General features: G+C 32.4%; 1 protein-coding gene across 1 annotated transcript; it reads left to right on the forward strand.

The window, feature by feature from the left end:
• The first annotated feature begins 2,693 nt into the window (after positions 1-2,693).
• On the forward strand, positions 2,694-3,463 carry LOC147393492 (putative calcium-binding protein CML13). Its single transcript, XM_086456743.1, has one exon. The coding sequence runs from the start codon at positions 2,761-2,763 to the stop codon at positions 3,202-3,204; it is 444 nt and encodes a 147-aa protein (XP_086312869.1). The 5' UTR covers positions 2,694-2,760; the 3' UTR covers positions 3,205-3,463.
• Positions 3,464-20,177: the final 16,714 nt, after the last annotated feature.

A 20,177-nucleotide genomic window follows, 5' to 3' on the forward strand; every position in this document is an offset into this window, starting at 1 on the left:
TTTCATTTGACAGGGTACCTATAGTATTTGTAACAAATTTATCTCGCCATCTTTCTTTTTTTTCTTTTCCTTTTTTTTTTTTTTTTTTTTTTTTTTGTAGATTTTTGGAGACTTCCTTATCTTTTAAAGTTCATAGATACTACATAAAGTTCTTTATTTTCTTGTAAACTATGCATTTGGGTGAAAAAAATTACCTCATATCTTTAATTACTATAACAAATTACAATTATTTTGTTGATGCTTTTGTAGAGAGTTCGTTGTGTTCGTAAAAGGAAATTTTTTACAGTGATTAATAGTAGCCATTTGATCATATTTATCATATTTTGTGATGAAAAGAAACATGTATGTCAAAAAATATAGAATTTTATTATCACTTGATTTATTTTTTTGCTTGTCTCGTCCTATCATCGAGTATTGAAAATCGATGGGTACCAATAGTTTTTGGTGGTTGTTTTTGAACTTCCACTTTTCAAAAGTCGAATCCAAAATCTACAAGAGCTGAAATTGAAAAAAAAAAATATGATTATCACAGTTTTAGATAATGGGGGCATTCATCGAGATATTAGTACACATGTTCTAGATAGGTTAACTACCTCAACAGGTCAATCACTTTGAAACAAGATGACAACGTCTATTATGTCAAGACGCATGCCCCGGGGTAGGCCAATAACTCAATGTCAGAGTTGTGTACTTGTTACCTATTAACTAGTCCATTCTATTATTTCTATAGATGGGAACTCAAGAGTGCAAATTTGAGCTGAAAACACTACAATTGAGCACCTTAACGCTTGGCTTCGAGTGCAATATTTCTTTGCTCCCACACTTATATTTGGATATTTTATTTTATTTTATTTTTTCTTATTATAGCTTATAAGATGTATTTATATAAATATTAAAGATTAAAATAAATTATTTAAAATTAAAAAAATATAAAACCCAATTCACTCGATCGAGTTTCTATAAACTCGATCAAAGATATCGGACGAGTTATTTCAGATCTTTGACAAGTCAATGTCATAGACATTCACATTGATTACCTCACTTGATCACATTTAAGATCGAGATGACTCGCTTGAGTCATCTTGGTATTGGTCACAATTTTAAACCATTAGATTCACCTTTGATGAGCAATTAGGACTCCCTATTTCCAATAATGTTAGACAAAATATCCAATGAATGACAAAGATGTATAGAGAAGATACAAGTTTTCTATAGATTGGTATTGCTTTATTTATGATCATCAATTAATGAAAAGAAATCTCAAGACACAAGGTTCTATATCTTGGACATTTTATCCGTTTTAACAATCAGTGTCCTAACATCCAAACCTAGAAACTAGTATCATTATAAACCATGCTTTTAAAAATTGTTCGAAACAGAGACGATTCAATGTATCGTTTTTTAATGAGTGGGATATTTAATGTGAATTGTCTTTCACATTGACTTGTTCAAGTTTTTAGATGACTTGTCTATTATTTCAAATATATAAGTCGAGCAATAAAACTCAACTAACTCAATTGAGTTTTTACATTATTAAATAATTTAAAATTTTATTATCTAGATAGAAATGTGATCATGTGACTATTGCATTTTTCTAATCTGAAAAAAAATTATATATAAGAATAAATATATCTTAAAACAACTATAAATCGAGTTAACTTAGAAGTTTTAATATTATAATTGTAATTATAACTTGTGTTACTTGAATTATGTATATGCACAAACAAACCAATCTAGAAAATCAAAGAGAACCAAGAAACGAATTATCTTTACCTATCCTTATGAATCGGGTTCATTCTAGAGTAACAAACCACATACCATAAACTCGAATTCAAACTAAGCGAACAGATGAACCAGGTAACATAGATAAAAACAACTCCCTCTCTTATATTAGTGAGTTGCTATTGGCATCCAAACTTTTACTTAGTACACCCCAATTAAATTTAAAATAGGGTGAGTTATCATTTTGTGTGTTGAATACGACAAAATTCCAATTTTGATATTGTTCATTTTAATTTTCAAAACATGTTTTTCTAGTGAAATCGATCACTTTTATAATCAAAGAATTTGCTATTAAAATACTAATGAACTCGTCGTTACTTATGATCTCGTTAGTAATTTATCTACAAATTCATGGAAAAAACATGTTTTGGGAATTAAAATGAGCAATGTACCGAAATGAGAATTTTGTCATAAGTTGCACACATTTTACGAAATATTTCAAAAAAAAAAAAAAACAAAAACACTAAATGAAAATAAGTAAAAGTTGGAGTGCCAATAGAAACCATTTCTCTCTCTTTCTTTTGAGAGTTTCTACTGCTACACCAACTTTTACTAACACCATCTCAAGATATGTGCTAATTCTTTTGTGATTTATATATGAATTGGAGTAGCATTAACAAAAGTTGGTGTGACAATATAGTCTCTCTCTCTCTCTCTCTCAAGATTTATATTTGTTAGGTTTAGTATTTTACATGAGCCTAGTCATAATCGTAAACAATTGAAATTAATTGAATGTCTTATAATGCTATGTAACGTTGATGTAATAAGTCGAAGCAAATTTTTGTAATGGTTGAATGGTGTGTTTTAATATATAATATTAGAGTATGATATTAAGAAATTGAAGTGTAATAAGTTAAAGTTGGGGTGCCACTAGCAGTTATCTTACATCATCATTAAAACGTAGAGCCACAAAAAAGTACCGCCATTTGCATTTGCATTTCAGGCGGAGAGAGAGAGAGAGAGGGAGAAGAAGCAGAGATGGGGAAAGATCTAACAGAAGATCAAGTTGCTTCAATGAAGGAAGCTTTCACTCTCTTCGACACAGATGGTGATGGTAAGATCGCTGCATCTGAACTAGGAATCTTGATGCGATCTCTTGGTGGAAACCCAACTCAAGCCCAACTCAAAGACATTGTCACCCAAGAAAACCTCACAGCTCCTTTCGATTTCCCTCGATTCCTTGATCTCATGTCCAAACACATGAAACCTGAACCCTTCGATCGTCAACTTCGTGACGCTTTCAAGGTCCTCGACAAGGATTCCACCGGTTTTGTCTCCGTATCTGATCTTCGTCACATTCTTACAAGTATCGGTGAGAAGCTCGATCCAGCAGAATTCGATGAGTGGATCCGTGAAGTTGATGTTGGATCCGATGGTCGGATCCGATACGAAGATTTCATCCTTCGTATGGTCGCCAAGTAATCGATTCATATAAACCCTAACCCTATTTTATGATGCTTATGCCCTTTTAGTTTTTTTGGGGGATTTTAGGGTTTGTTTGATCCTTGATTGCTTTTTTTTTTTTCTCAGTCTGGTTGGTGGAATCTTGATCGAACTTGGTAATTAATTGGGAAATTTGTGTTATTTTGTTCTTTGTTTATTGCTAGGGTTTGCTTGTGTGAATGATATTTATGTATGTGGTTGCGTTCTTACAGAAGAATTTATGTTTTTTTAAATGTAATTTGCGTTTTTCTTGGTATGGTTTGAGACCTTTCTAAAGATCAAGAGCTTTATGGATAGATTGAATGAATGTTGTTAGGATTTTCTTCTTTTTCCGCATGTCTGATAATGATGGTTGAACAGCAAATAATGGTGAATGAGAGGAATGCGTGGATGTATCCTCTTAACTTGATCCCTTTACCTGTTATATATTTAGATTTTTTTAAAAACTACTTTATAGGGTTTCTATGATTTGTCGTTCTCTTTTGGGTCCGCTTTTGGTTTTTTTCCTACATTACATGTGTGAGGATATGTCCTACATATATTTAATTGGACCTTACAACATTTGGGTGAACAGAAGTATTGACCTAAAGTATATCCACTTGGAACAATTTAACCCAAAGTATATCCACTTTATCTTTTTTATTTTTTTGATTGGTAAGCTGGACTTGAAACTACGACCTCAAAGTTGTTTTGCAATGTGTCAAACTAACTGAGGTCTAAGCCCAATTTGCAAGCAAGGGGTTAGTAGTTAATAGAGGTGAAAGTGGGTTCAACAAGGTTTGATCCTAGGTCATGGGATCAACTCTCCTCAAGCCTTTAGCTAAGTGGCACCTTCAAAGTGGGAGGGGTGCAACATGAGGACTTCCTAAGAGGTCACCCATCCTAATACTACTCTTGCTCAAGTACGCTTAACTGCGGAGTTTTAATGGAATATGGTATCCACTTTTATCTTTGCACCTTTGTGAGGCTTATCTCTACTTTATCTATCTTATTTATTATTTTTGAATGTTGTTTAACAATTAACTTCTTTTTAAAGGACTTTAATGTATGAGATGCAACACTTTTCGTTTGGTCTGAAATGATGTGTCTTAAACATGAACAAACACTGGGTTTCCTATATAATTATTTGATTTTGAATTCTAAAACACTAACAATCAATCTCTTCTATTTATCTGTTCTACTTATGTTTGTACGCTCTATTTTTAGTATTTTGAAAGTTTACTCATATTTGGAGAGCCATATTTTATTGTTTTATTCATTTCATCTTGAGACTAGGAGTGGTACTTTCTCAAGGTTGGGCTATTCGAATTCTTGGACACTGAAACCTTGACATCCATATTTGTGAGTTGGAAATTTGTATTTGCAAACCTATCGAGTAGTATGTTTTGGAGTTGGGTGTGTAGGGAGCAATGTCAAAGCTAGTCATTGAATAGATAGGGGAATCCTTCTCCCCATAGTAGACTTCCCCCACCTCGGCAAGATGATAGACTTCCCCCACCTCCGTGTGGGAATGGTAAGTGTGTTTCTGCGCACATAGGGAAGAACAACCTGCTGTCAACACTAGAACTACGGGTGAATACTACCTTTATGACTGATTACTGGGGATCCGATGGGCAACCTGTAATGCCCTGCTCCGGGGTTGAACCGTGTGAACCCCTTTTTCTCTGATTGGCAGATCTTTTATAAAGTCATTTCTTAGAAGTTATTGTCTTGGTGACAATGTGTACAAAACTGCATTGAAAATCTGCACATCCTTCCCATTCACAATAGTTTCCCATTAGAATAACATGCCTTTGCACTCATAAGATTTGGTCCAAAAACATTAGATATTTGATGTTGATTCTCCTCCTTGTCCTCAAACGTTTGTCCATTACAGTTCTTTGGAAGCCCCAATACAACATGAAAGAAAGAAGAATCCAAATGAGCCAATCCATAATTGATAATGCACAAATGGACAAACTGCAAAAAAGATCTTTAACACCCAAATGTAGGATTTTCGTTACACATCAAAGAAAAACAAAAACTCCAGATATCCTTAACTAGAGTAAAATGCCTGAATAGATGGTTAATAGATTTCCATTCAATTTGCATATTCGGGAAAATTTCACTATCAGAATTCTACAAGTAATTAGATGGTCAATATCAAGAATTCTATCAAGGGATGTAAATCAAATATAGAACTCCATTTAGAAGGAACTATAAAAACCCCTATAAATGTAGAAGAAGAATTAGAAGAAATGACTAAGGGAGATTTCGTTTCATTTCGAAGGGATGATGAGAATTTTTTATTGAGAAAGGATCATCACAACTAATTGTCCAAACTCTCGTTTCTGTAGAACCTAGTGATACTACTAATAGTTTCCAATAAGCTGTCTGCATGCACTACTTCCCAATCGTTGAGGATCCTTCTGATACCAAAATTCCACAAGGTTATTTTGCTCAATTCCGACTTAAATTTGCTATTAAGTATTTTTTATTTATCTGAAAGTAATGTGTAGAAAGTGATGAACCACACCACAGATTCACGTTTTGAAAGGGATGAGCCACACCACAAAATCTCTAGAAGCCTGACCATTCTTTGATTCACTTGATAAATTCAAAGTCAACGTTCTTGACACCTTTCCAAGTATATAACCATAAGATTGTCTGATTGCTTTAGTTTCCCAACCAAAGTTATTAATACCATGCTTACCTTGAATTGATAGCTTCCTGAACAATGAAGGTTTCTCCCTGTATCTCCACATCCATTTTTCGGAAAAAATCTTAATTTGTCAACCTAGTTCTCCTAATCCTTCTAGTTTTTTTGGACAACTGAAATCGGTGCTCATGCTCTGTTGTGATTGCTTTCTTTTGTTGGTTTGATTGGCTCTAGTGTGTTGGTGCACTTTGTCTTTCATGTTCCCCTATTGTGACGAGTTGGCTGGTTATGAGACCTGTTTGTGCATTTTTTAATCAAACTTGGTTCGGAGGTGTGGAAAAAGTGGCTGAAAAATCATTAACGATTAGACTTGTTGTTGAGAAGAAAATATGGGCAGGCTCAGTGAGTCTCGTTGTGGAGGAAGCATGGTTTGAGAGAGAAGCTGCAAATGAGCCTTTGGAGAAATCTTTGTGTACAAAATCAATAGCTCATGGTCTTTTAAAAATAGTTGAGAGATGTGTTAATGTCTGGGGGAGTTAGGGTGTATCATGCTTTAGGTACTTGTTTCAAGTTTTAACCGTTACTTTCCAGACAGTTTTGTCATCCCTGTTTTTCACGCTTGAAAACTGTTGGTACTCTATATCCAAGAGCAACCTTTCGGAAAAACATATTTAACGTCCATATGATATATTTTCCTTTTACATGCGACGAAACCAATCACCTTACAAAAGATTCAAGTAGTGTAGTCTACCCCCCCCCCCCCCCCCCCCACTTTTTTTTATTATTATTATTTCTATAATGTAGGTAATTTTGAACACTCAATTGGCGCTTATTGATTTTTTTTTTCCTTGATGAAGAGAGTTGGTTTACAACAAAAAATTTCAAGTTTAATTTTTTATTGACCCAAGTTTTCTATCCTTGGGTTGAATGTTCTTCATCATTATTATTACATTGTCGTCTTGAAATTCATTTTTATTTTTATTTTTTATGAGGGAATTTATTCAGTTTTGGATTTTTGATGACAAGTCGTTCATTATCAATGTTTATAACCTTATGTGCCTTCAATTCAATTGTCCTGATCCAAATATTATCTTCATCAAACTTTGTCCATGGACTCGATAATTTTGACGAGTTACTGCCTAGTTTTATAATTTTGGTGATGATGGGTTCAATTACGACCTCAGGAGTTACTGTCCTCGTTTAAAACAGGTTTATTCATCTCAACAGAAGAGAAAAAAGGAAAATTACTTAAGGGCCTTGGTGGATGGATTTCTTTCTAATTAGCCCCCAAGTTGTAGGGTTTCTCTTAATAGTCATGTAGTAAAAAAAAAAAAAAAAAAATTCTAATCAGTCCCTGAAAAAATATTTTTCAATGTATTTTAGTTAAAAAAAAAAACGTGAAAAATGAAGATGGGTGGATTTTACTAGTATTGAATAACTTGGATTTTACTGCCAATTGCAGTGCACCTTCCAATCTTGAGAGGAGAATTGAATCGAAAGCCACCGATTATAGCAGTCAATCGATTTTCTAAGATTGATTTAGACGTACCCTCCGTAATTTCGTCATTAGGTTGGAGTGTTGGACCAGCAGGTGGCATGTGTGCAAACACACGTGCATTACATGCAATTTTAATTATTAATTACTATGATGCCGAAGTGATGTTAAAGATTGACCTCATTTTGCAATTTCTCGACGTAGAGGTGTGTAATAATCACACACATATTTACAACGTGTTTTGTCCCATGCGGATTAAATTTTTTTAGATTTAACTGATTTTTGTTGAGGATGATCACTATGATGAGGAGATCATCTCATCAAAAATCAACTACTTTTAAAACTTCTAATCCCATATTTATGAGTTGAAGAATCGTGGATCGTCTATTTTATATAGATAATTTTTTATGAGGTTAAAAGTTTTAGAATTAGATCATTTTTGGTAAAGATGATTTTCTCGTCATAGAGATCATCTTCACCAAAATTTAACTCAATTTGAAATTTTTAACCTACATAGGACAAAATATGTTGTAGATATATGTGTACATGAATGATCCATATATATATATATGTATAGAGGGAAATATTCAACACCCTAAGCTTTACCCTACACTTTAACAAACGTGTTTTGTCCTACATGAGTTAGAAGTTTTGGCATAGGCCAATTTTTGGTGAGGATGATCTCTATGATTAGAAGATCATCCTCATCAAAAATCAGCCCATTCCAAAATTTTTAGCCCCATGTTTACAAATTGAAAAATCGTGGATTGTCCATTTTTTGTAAACCATTTTTGATGGGGTTAGAAGTTTTGCAATGAGCTGATTTTTGGTGAAGATGATCTCCTCACCATAGAGATCATCCTCACTAAAAATCAGCCCATTCCAAAACTTCTAACTCATGTAGGACAAAACACGTTTGTTAAAGTGTAGGGTAAAGCTTAGGGTGGGGAACGGGACCCATATATATATATATATATATATAGAGAAGCATTTGACATCAGTAAAAAAATCTCATGTTTCACCCTAAGAAATTCAATCGTTGGATCTTAATCAATCGGACGGTCAGGATATAAGTTTCATAGTTGTAGATCACTTACGTAGGACGCACAGTCTTTTGTTAGGTTTATTTAATTATTTTCAAATAAATCTCTTCTAATTTTATGATTTATTTACAATCACCTCCTCACCACATATTATTTAACCCCTTTTGTACTCTCTCTCTTTCTCTCTCTACATATATATATATAGGGTCGTGTTCCGTATACCCCTATTACGACTCACATTGCGACACACCGTTTTGTCTTATATGGGCAAAAATGTTTGGAATGGGCTGATTTTTTGTGAGGATGATCTCTATGGTGAGGAGATCATCCTTGCCAAAAATCAGCTCATTATGAAACTTCTAGCCCCATGTTTACAAGTTGAAAAATTTTAGACCGTCCAATTTTTGTAAATCAATTTTGATGGGGTTAGAAGTTTTGGAATGGGATGATTTTTTGCCAGGATGATCCCCTCATCACAGAGATCATCCTCACAAAAAATCAGCCCATTCCAAACATTTTTGCCGATATAACACAAACGGATGGCGTTATTACGACCCACCGTTTGTGTTATATCGGCAAAAATGTTTGGAATGGGCTGATTTTTTGTGAGGATGATCTCTGTGATGAGGGGATCATCCTGGCAAAAAATCATCCCATTCCAAAACTTCTAACCCCATCAAAATTGATTTACAAAAATTGGACGGTCTAAAATTTTTCAACTTGTAAACATGGGGCTAGAAGTTTCATAATGAGCTGATTTTTGGCAAGGATGATCTCCTCACAAAAAATCAGCCCATTCCAAACATTTTTACCCATATAAGACAAAATGGTGTGTCACAATGGGGGTCGTAATGGGGGTCTACGGAACCCGACCCATATATATATATAATTTGTTTTTCATTTAGCCTCAACTGAACTCCTTTACTTGAAACTCATCCATTCATTCTCAATCGAAATCCCTCCTCCTTCTCTTTCCCTCTCTCTCTCTCTCGACATCTGATTTCTCTGCAAGTCCGCCATTAATATAGAGAAGTAAGAGAAATAGGAGAGCTTTGAATCTTGTTTGGTATAAGCATATGTAATAGGTAGACATGTCAAAGCTTCATTCACATTTAAACAAAAGAACCACCTCTCAATATTAATCAGGAACAAAATGAAGGATCGAACAAGTGAAAATATTCCTTTTCTATAAAACAAAAAATTATATCCTAATCCTTAAAATAAATAGAAATATAAATTCTTCCCAATTTAATCTTTTTTATTCTTCGTCACAAACGTACATCAATTAAATTCTAATTCATTAAAACCGCATAAAACTCTCCATCAATCATCTCTTTCTTTATTTCAAAATTTTCATTAAAAAAATGAAGAGAGAAAGATTGAAACAATGCTGAAGAACCCCTTCCATTCTTGTAATATTATTAGGTGTACGTTAATGGTTCAATTTCTTATTTGCTAATGATTCAATTTCTTACCAATTCTTCCATAACTATGATAAAAAAAAGGATTAGAAGGTCTATAAAGATGCAATATGTGATCCAATGTAAATCCTAATCACCCTCTACCTTGGTTTTAAAATATGATCATCTCATTTCAGATGAATCAAATCATTCTTATTTACAATGGTTGATCGTTTGATTCCGTCGAATTTGCAATCGAGCAATTTCTTCAACGTTCAATGAAGGAGCATTGATGAAGAAGACAAATGATGAGGAAGGTAATCGAATAAAAATAGAATAACTAAATTATTTGATTTTTAGAGTGGGGAGGGAGGTAATTGTAAAATGTGTAGAGTTAATTGTAAAATAACATAAGAAGGGATTTATTTGAAAATAAGTAAAAAAGTCTAACAAAAGGCTGAAAATTATATTATGACCGTCCGATTGGTTAAGATATATATAACATCTTTTGTTTTTTGCAAACCTCCACGTCAAAAAAGTGCCAAATGAGGTCAATCCAGCACAATTCTATTAATCATGAAAAAAAACCAAATTTTTAAAAAAACTTACAAAACATACTCCTAATTGAAAACATAGTCCATTTAAGGTATTTTTAAAATATTGGATTTTTATGCATCTTTTGAAATATTTTTTTAATAAAATGTTAGAATTTTCCTTTTAAAAGTCATTCAAAAGTCAAAACATATTTGAAGGAATTGTCTCATATCTTCTCTCTAAAATTGATGACATGCCCTTGACATTGGTCTTCTCTTATAGGTAGATAAAAGATGTTCTAATTTTTTTTTTCTTTCTAAAACAAACATCTTCAATTTCTTGGACGATGGTGGTGATGAAGATGATGATTATAGCGACAATAATGTGATGGTGTAGGTGATGATGATGATCATAATGTTGGTCATGATGATCATAAAACCCTCGTCATCATCATTGATAGTAGAGGTAGAAATTTTAAAGTGGGTCTTCAATGGTCTATATTTTTATTAGGGGATTGTTTAGTACAAATTCTCAAAAATTAGACTTATTCCACCATTTCCCCTTTTAATCATCCCTTACTACTATTTTGGAGATACCTACTCAATTATCACATAGAAAATCAAGGAAAAGTGGTACTAAGATTTATGTGGTTTGGCAATGATGTCTAAGTCCACGGAAAAATCCGATCATTTTTCACTATAATTCAATCTTTTCAATATGTGAATCAAAAGAGAATAATACAAGAAAAATATTCAAGGTCAATCTTAAATCCAAGTTACAGAACCCGTCTTCTCTGTAAATATCTAAAAGATTAAAAAGGAAAAATTAACAAAAGAGGGTTAAATCTTTACAATATATATATATATATATAAAAAAATTAACAAAAATGAATTAAGGCATTGGACTATCCAATGTTTTAGTAATTGGCTGGACTGTCCAACGTTTTAATGTGTTAAAATTCATTGCTTTATCAAAAATACCCTTACAATAGTTAAAACCGTGGGCTGTCTAGCGTTTTAATAGCTTGCTTTAACGGGTAATTATAAAAACACCCCTTGAATTAATAGACACCCTGGCCGATTTTTTTTGTCTTATATAACATAAAAGTTTTGGAATGAGCTAATTTTTTGGTGATGATGATCTTTATGTTAAGGAGATCCTCCTCACCAAAAATCAGCCCATTACGAAATTTCTAATCCCATCAAAACAAGTTCAAGAACAGTAATTCATCCTTTTTTTTTTTTTTTTTTCTGTGAATGGGATTAGAAGTTTTGTTATAGACTGGTTTTTGGTGAGGATGATCTCAACATAGAGATCATCCTCATAAAAAATTAGCTCGTTCTGAAACTTTTAACCTATATAAGACAAAAAAAAATCCAACTATGGTGTGGGTTGCCTTTATTAATTTGTGGGGAGCTTTGATAAGAGAGTTGTTATTGCCACTGTGGACACAGGATTTTCAACATTTTTGAAACATCCCTCCACTTTGGGGTGTTTTGGAGTCGCCACCATTCATTTTCGGAAATGGGTGTGAATGGTCACCCGAATTTGTATTTTTTGAAAAACATGTCATTTAGACATTTGATGACTCACATATGGATAGAGCATATTTGGTCCAACCTTGATTCAAGGTAAGGGGGTCCATTTATGGAGTAGGGAAGGTGTTAGGCACCCTACTCCATCCACGTAATGTGGTAACCTCGGATTCGGTTTTTTTTTAAATAAAGAAAATAAAAATAAAAAATAAAAAACATTTGATGTGTGCCCTCAAGTGTGAGGGGCTTTCGATATAGATCCAAATCATTGAGGGCACCCTTATGAAGAAGGGGCCCTTTGGTGATTTAGACCATAGTGGTGTGTGCAAATGTGTGGAGAAAGGGAAAGTAGAAGAGGGGGGTTGAGGGGGGTGTTCCTTTTGTCAACCCACCTTGACTTCCTTTGACCTTCCTTGACTTCTTCTTCCTTGCTTGATTTGTTTGAGAGAAGGTTGAGAGTTGAGAGTTGAGAGTTGGGTGTTGAGAGTAGAGTAGGAGTAGAGAGTTGAGGTGAGTTGTGATTTTTTAGAGATTTTTTTGTCGAATTTTCATTAGTTGTAGTGAGGGGAGAATGGAGGGGTTTTTATAGAGGTTGGAGAGGTATTTTGAGGGTATAATGGGGTGAATGAAGAGAATAGTGGTTAATGGCATGGGTTGAGAGGAAAAAGGTATGAAATTGAGATGAAAATGAGGGTGTTTTTGTAATGATGGAAATGGGTTGTGTTTTTAACCCAAAATGGTTTGGATCTTACCCAAATCCATTTGGGTAGAGTAGAGTGTTTGGTGGGATGAGATGAGTGATGGTTGATGGGAGGAGTGGTGGTGTAAGGGAGTTGTTTGGAGAAGAGTGTTGAGATGGTTGAAGCGTATGGTGTTGATTTGGAGAGATGAGTGGTGATTGGTTTGATTTTGAGAGGATTGAAGGGATGATGACATGTGGCAAATGGAGAGATGGAGAGATGGTTGATTGGTGATGGTGGTTAGATGATTAGAGATACGAGTGGGAGGTATGGGTTGAGGTGATTTTATGGGAGTGTTTTAAGGGAAAGTGATGGATTAGATATGGTGTGTGATGTGGGTTGGTAAAGAATGAGGGATAGGTTAGGGTGTATAGGGTATGGGTTGAGTTGTGGGTTGTTGATGATGAGAGGATGTGGAATAGGTTAGGTTAGGGTAGGGTTAGGGTTGAGTTGTGGGTTGTTGATGATGAGAGGAGGGGAATAGGTTAGGTTAGGGTAGGGTTAGGGTTGAGTTGTGGGTTGTTGATGATGAGAGGATGGGGAATAGTTTAGGTTAGGTAGGGTTATGGGTTGAGTGATTAGATGAGGGAGGTGGAAGGGATGATGACATGTGTCATCTCTTGGTGATTGGTTTGATGTGATGATGATGGGTTGGATTGGATTTGGGTAGTGAAGTAGGCTTTGGGCTTTAGTGGTAGATTGGGTAGGGTTTTGGGCTTAGGTGATGGATTTGGGTTGGGTTGTAGAATAGTGTTGAGTTGGGTTTTATGTTGGATTGGACTTAAGTTGGATTGGATTGGGGTTGATTTTAAAGATGTATGAGAGTGGTGAGGTGTGCGGGTCCATGGGCCACGTGGGGTGACCCCGGACACTTATTAATTGAAAATGCATTGTATTTTTCGTAGGTTTGGCTTTGGGGCCCATCCCAATTTTCGATTTTTGGGGGCATCTTACGTCGAGGGCCCGCTCAAATTCGGGTGTCTACAGCCACACCAACTTTTACTAATACTACACCAATCCTATGTAATCCCCAAAGAATTGTACACGATAAGTGTGGTATTAGTAAAAGTTGGTGAGGCAATAGTAACTCTCTTTTATAATTTCAATTAAAACGCTGGACAGTCCAACAAGTTACTAAAAAGCTTGACAATCAAATGACTTAATTCGTTTTTGGTAATTTTTGAAAAAGTACATTATTTTTTGTAAATATTAAAACATGTAACTCTCTTTTAGTATTTTTCCTGATTTAAAAAATGTCTCGGCATTATTATTTACATGATTATAAAAGATAAATTTCCCTTGACTATTGATTAAAATCAAACCTAACGGTTGGGATGAAAAATACATAAAAATTATTCACCAAAAAACTTGAGGGATACATATAAATTAGGGGTGCAAGTTGGTTTGGTTTGATTCAATTCAAGGAAAATTTGGAATTAAACCAAACTAAATTGTCATTAGAACTGAACCAACACTAAGGTCGGTTTGGTTCGGTTCAATTCTATTGCCAATATCTAAAAATTGCTTTGAAGCAATATATTTTTAATGAAAATAAATAAGTAAACAATAAAAATGAAATTTCATTATTCATATAACTAGCCAATAATCTATTCATAAAAAACATCATTAATTTATGTCCTAACTCCTAAAGTAATTCATAATAAATCAATATGTATATATAGTGGCATGTTCTACACCCTACTATTTACCCTACATTTGGCCCTATGTGTTTTGTCCTACATGGGTTAGAAGTTTTAGAATGGGCTGATTTTTGTTGAGGACGATCTCTATGGTAAGGAGATCACCCTCGCCAAAAATCAACCCATTTCGAAACTTCTAACCCCATCAAAAATGGTTTACAAAAAATGGACGGTCCATGATTCTTCAACTTGTAAATATGGGGCTAGAAGTTTTGGAATAGGCTGATTTTTTGTGAGGATGATCTACTCACCATTGTAGACACCTCATTTTTGCACTTACCTGATTAATCAACTTGTCAATCCAATTGCGACGGTTCCCAATGATAGATGAATATTCCAATGCTCTATTTTGTTACTAGATATATTTTAGAATTTCGGATAAGGTATCTCAAATTAACAAAACTGTAGAAACCATACTATGCTAGGAAAACATGACCCAAAAACGTATAAATCATCATTTTCAGACAAAAAAAAACTTTACGAAAAAAATCATTAAAAATAATCAAATTACCAAAATACCCCTAACATCAAAACATCCTTAGAGCCTACATTATGTTTACGAAAACCCTTTCGAACACATAAAACAATAAAGTGAAACAAAATAAATCATTTCGCTAATTTTCATCAAATTTGACAAAATTATGAAAATACCCTCATAGGGTTCACAATCGTTTTATGTAAAAAATTCGTAAATGATACAAACCTGTAATCCCATTGAATTTCTTACGAAAAATCGATTCCAAAACATCCCGGAACATCGAAAAACGACTTGAAACGCAAAAGTTCTCTTCGAGAGCAAAATAGTAAATTTTCAATTTTAACAATTTAAAATTCTAAAATTAATAATTAAAATATTAATTAACATAAAGTGAAATCTTAATAAAATTAATTTAAAAATTTGAACTAAAAAAATTAATCAATCAAGCCTTCAGGCAAAATTGTTGATGGTTGCCCACTTATTTAAATAGAGTATCCTGATATTTATTAAAAGACCTCTCTATCTGCGGGCCTAAATAATTAAAATATAATTAAAGGGGTTATCTAAAAATCAAAAATATATTATTTCATTGTACGTAAGAATTAAAATCCTAATCTAAAGAAACCTAGTCGATCAAATAAGACTTAAGTTAAAACTATAATTAAAACCTAATCTAAATAACCCTAGTAAAAAACAGATCTAATAACTGAAACAAAACAAATAATCTCATAGGAGGAGTCTCTCCGCCAACTCTGAGGGAACAAATCGTTACGATTATCTAGGTATACTTCTTATTTTATTTATTTATTTATTTATTGATTTTAGGTCTTTTAGCAATGTAATCTTTTTTGAGAAATATCAGAGACCGGCGTTTGCTGGACGGGGTTGGTGCTTAACACCTTCCAACCCCGTAACGTGATCTCCGGACCATAATTTTCTTTTTATTCGTAGATTAGTTGTTTTTATCTATTTATAGTCAATGTTCGGTTCCTAGGCCGTAATAACTAGGTGGCGACTTCCAAACCTCAAAAATCAAAAGCAGATCTGCACACCCCGTGAATCGAGGGCGCTTTCAATTATAGAGATCATCCTCACTAAAAATTAGTAAATACGTAAGACAAATAGTAAGGTGCCGAACATTTTTCATATATATTTATTATATAGAGGTTCAATTCCCGATTTGATTTGATTCTATACAAGCCTTAAACCAAGAACCAGATCAAATTGATTGATTCTCCATTTTCTTAACTTAGAACTGAATCCAGACTCATTCCAAATTGAATCAAATCAACCCAAAACTATCAATTTGATTATGTTCTCGATTTGAAATTTGAACCGACCCAAGCTGTACCCCTAATATAAAATTGCTTCTTTTTCTTCTTTCCTATCTTGCCATTTATGACTATAGTCATAATTATCCACATGGGTTCAAGGAAATCTTCTTCAAATTTTTATGTTTTTTTCTAAATATTTCTTCTTTAAAAGTTGGATACATTTAATATATGTAAAATGCCATAATGCCCAATGTTGCACCCAGTAACGTCCGTGCCCCACCACGTATCATAAACAGCCTGGCTGCGCGCAGGACATCAATTTAGTAATTTACACGCACCCTCCCCGCATTTTGCTGAATTTTTCAAAAACACTTCTTAATTTATTACATGGGCCCCTGGTTCTTAATTTATTACATGGGACCTTTCAATGTCTGTCACTAAACATAAAACGATTGATGTACCCATGTCTCGACCTTAATGGATTCTTGGGAGGAAAAAAAAGGAAAAAGAGAACTGCTATTGGCATTCCAATTTTTACTGAATACACCCAATTTCTTAAATTATTTATTACATCTCAATCAAAGATTAAAACACATTTCAAACATTACTAAGGTTCGGCTCAAATTATAATCTCAAAGTTACCAAACATTATCACATTCGTTCAGACAATTTCAGTAATTATTTACAATTATGATTAGCTCATAAAATCCTAAAAATCCACAAAAAAAAAAAAAAACAAAACAAAAAAAAGGAGAAAAAAGGACTGCTATTGGCACCTCAACTTTTACTTTTTCTCAACCCTTTACTCGTTTTCTTTATTTTTAATTGGATGTAATAAGTAAAAATAAATGGTAGCTTTTTTCCAATAGATTGAAGAAGAGGTAGAACACCAATGTATTATTGGGAAGAAGACAAAGAGTTATTTTTCTAATGGAAATTGAGGGTATTAATGTTAAATGTTTGGTAATGCAAGGGTATCTGAAATATTGATAAAAACCCATCACAATTACCCAACTATTAATGTTAATATGGTAATGTATTTTCTAATTGAGTGCACATTTGCAATTCTAGGAATGATTTGAGTTAGGGACCCACTAGTTGCACACCAACCTAAAAAAATCCTTTATTTTTTTATTTAACTTTTTTGTAATCTCTATTTTAAACTACTACTTGCACTCCAATACATAATCTTTTAGGGTATAACATTTATTTTTTACTTGTAGCTTTGTATTCTTTCCTTGTACACTACTTTGTTTGTCCTTTGTGATTGATGTTACTCATGTTCTCTTTAATTCCAACTTAAGGTACTAATTTTTTCATTTTTGTTTAAATTTTAAATCAAACGCATATATTTGAAGGGAATGCAATTTTGTAAATATGGTTCCGAAACAACAAAGTATTTCTTGCAAAAATGACTAAACCAACAATAATTTATGTGGGCCTATTTGAGAAAGAAGAAAAAAAAATTAAAAAAAGGAGTGCAACACTTTCTAAAATTATTTTGAAGTGTAATCATCCAAATGGAGTGCAAATGGGTAATTTTTTAGTGATGGAGTGCAATAGATAATAGGTGGTGTGCAACTAATTGGTCCCTCTAAATTATTCTCAAAGTCTTATCCCAAATATTTGAGGTCGGGTAAGTAAATATTATTCCCCTATTTCATTTTGTTTTTAAAGCTGTAACACCATGAAATTTATTGCGTATATCGAGAAATTAAATTAACTAAATTGACATATTTTATTATGAGAAAATAAATAAATAAATTATTAAAAATAAATCATGAAATTATCAATCTAAAATAATAATTTTTAGAAGGAGAATTTGCTAAATGAAATGTACAATCCGGAGAACCTTATCATAATTATAATCGAAGAGTTAAAACATTTAATCAAAATAGATAAAACTCAAAATTTTATAGAAAGCTCTTTTAGTTAAACGAACATTACTGTTAAATTCAAAGTATCAAAAAATATACTTTAGACTGTCAACGTGGTTAAATCCGAGTTTAATATAATAAGTTATGAAAATATTAATTTTATCAAAAAAAAAAAAAACTTAGGGCTTAAAGGATATTTAGTCAATAGAGAAAAATTAGGGAGAAATTTCAAAAATCCAAGAAACACCATTTGAATTGGTCTAATGTAACGGACATAATGGAGAAAAGAAAAATACATGAAAAAGAATAATAATATTTAATTATTTTTATATTATTAAATATTAAAATAAATTATTTTTATTAAAATTAGGTTTGATTATATTATTTATATAAAAAAATATTAGATTTGAAATTATGAAAATGTTAAAGGGTTAGAATGTAATTAAAATAAAAATAAAAAATATTATATTATATTATATGTTATTATATTATATAATATATTATTATAATATACTATCAATTAGAAGGTGTGAGACTTTGTGAATGACAGTTGTACTCATTTATATATAATAATATAAATTATTATATTATTATAAGGTTAAAAACATATGGATATTCATTTTAACTGAGACATTGAAATCGAAACAACGATTGATTGAGTTTGAAATTGGATTCGTGCACGTTGTGTTTAATCAAGATTTAAAATCATTTAGAATATGAATTAAGATCCGACACTGAATAAGAAAATATTTATGACTTCGAGATCTACCTAGTCACTGGATTACTTGATCGAATCATGGAGGAGATAAGCTAGAAAAATCATTTTTTGATGTAGGGACGCGTAAAACCCAGTTGCAAAGGTAGGAAACTTATAATTTCAAATTCATATTATAATTTTTAATAAATTTATTTTATTTTAATTTTTATTAGTTTCAAATTTATTATGATTTAAATTCAAAATTTATGCATCGAATTATAGAATAATTTGTTTTATATCTTTTCACTGATATTTAAATATCATGAAATAAAAATAAATGAATTTGGGTGGCTGTAATTAGAGAATCAATTTGTTTAACAAATTGATTTTCATAATAATTCTCGTAAAGTGTTCATTTAAATTAAAATATATATATATATTAAGACGCCTTGTTTTGAAAATGTATTTTCATTGGGTAATTATCTATTAAAAGGAAAAAAGTGAAATGTTTAAGTTTAAATTTGAAATCGAGAATGAAAGTCTCGATTGTTTATAATCAAGAATGAGATTCTCGATTATATATGTTTGTGTTAAAGAGTTTACATGTTTAGAGTGCTTTTGAGCACTGTGTAATAAATAATGAGATGCAATTATGATAGTAACAGTGGGACAATGTACCTGCATATTTTTATCTCGCGAGATGATGGGAATGTTGAGACACAATGTATATATGTATCGTTGCTGAACAAGATCTAGACAACTTGGACAAGTTGTCTCAAGCTCGAATGAGATCATGATTGCAAAAGCATATAAAATCCTCATATATATTTTTTTTTGAACCCACATTTTTTCTAATTGAATACTGATCTAGACAGACTCCTTCACGGTTTGGTCAATGTTAGTGGTGCCTTATATAGTGAAGTATTTTTAACATATAAAACATCGTCTTCAATCTATTATTTATTATAGAAAATCCTCAATTTTTTCTACCATAACAATTCATACTTCTCTAACTCCAAAATTCCTATTTTATTCTTGAGGTTTTAAGATTGAAGTAGATAAGATTTGAAGGTGGAAAACAAGGGTTAAAAACCTTCATCTTCAACCCATCAGTCTCTAAGGTAAACTTTTTTTAATCTATTCAATCCATCGTTTTCTATGTCTTTTTGAAATCCTTGATTTTTATTATCCAAATATCCCATCTTTTCCTTGAGGTTTAAAGGTTGAAGAAGATAGAATCTTAATGTTGACTATGTTGCTAAAAGACTTTACCATTACATAAAAGAATATTGGTTTAGAAAGAAAATTAAGGGTAGTAGAGGATGAAGTCGAGATCATTTAGGTCATTTATGTTACTATCTCAGAAAAGACCTAGGTCAAAGGGGCATGTCGTCAATTTGAAAACATAAGAGGTATCTGTAATATTGATCAAAACATGAAAAGGCATGTCTAAATCACTCTTTCTACTTCTATTAGAGATATTCTATTGCCACACTAATTTTAGTGAGAACGCTCCATATGAACAAATGTTTTCTGGTGAG

This window comes from Akebia trifoliata, chromosome 10 (genome assembly GCF_017979445.1).
Source record: "Akebia trifoliata isolate Shusen 1 chromosome 10, ASM1797944v1, whole genome shotgun sequence".
Taxonomy (NCBI): Eukaryota; Viridiplantae; Streptophyta; class Magnoliopsida; order Ranunculales; family Lardizabalaceae; genus Akebia; species Akebia trifoliata.

What these genes read in the sequence shown, in the direction of transcription:
- LOC147393492 (XM_086456743.1), top strand. Translation starts at nt 2,761, where the DNA reads ATGGGGAAAGATCTAACAGAAGATCAAGTTGCTTCAATGAAGGAAGCT.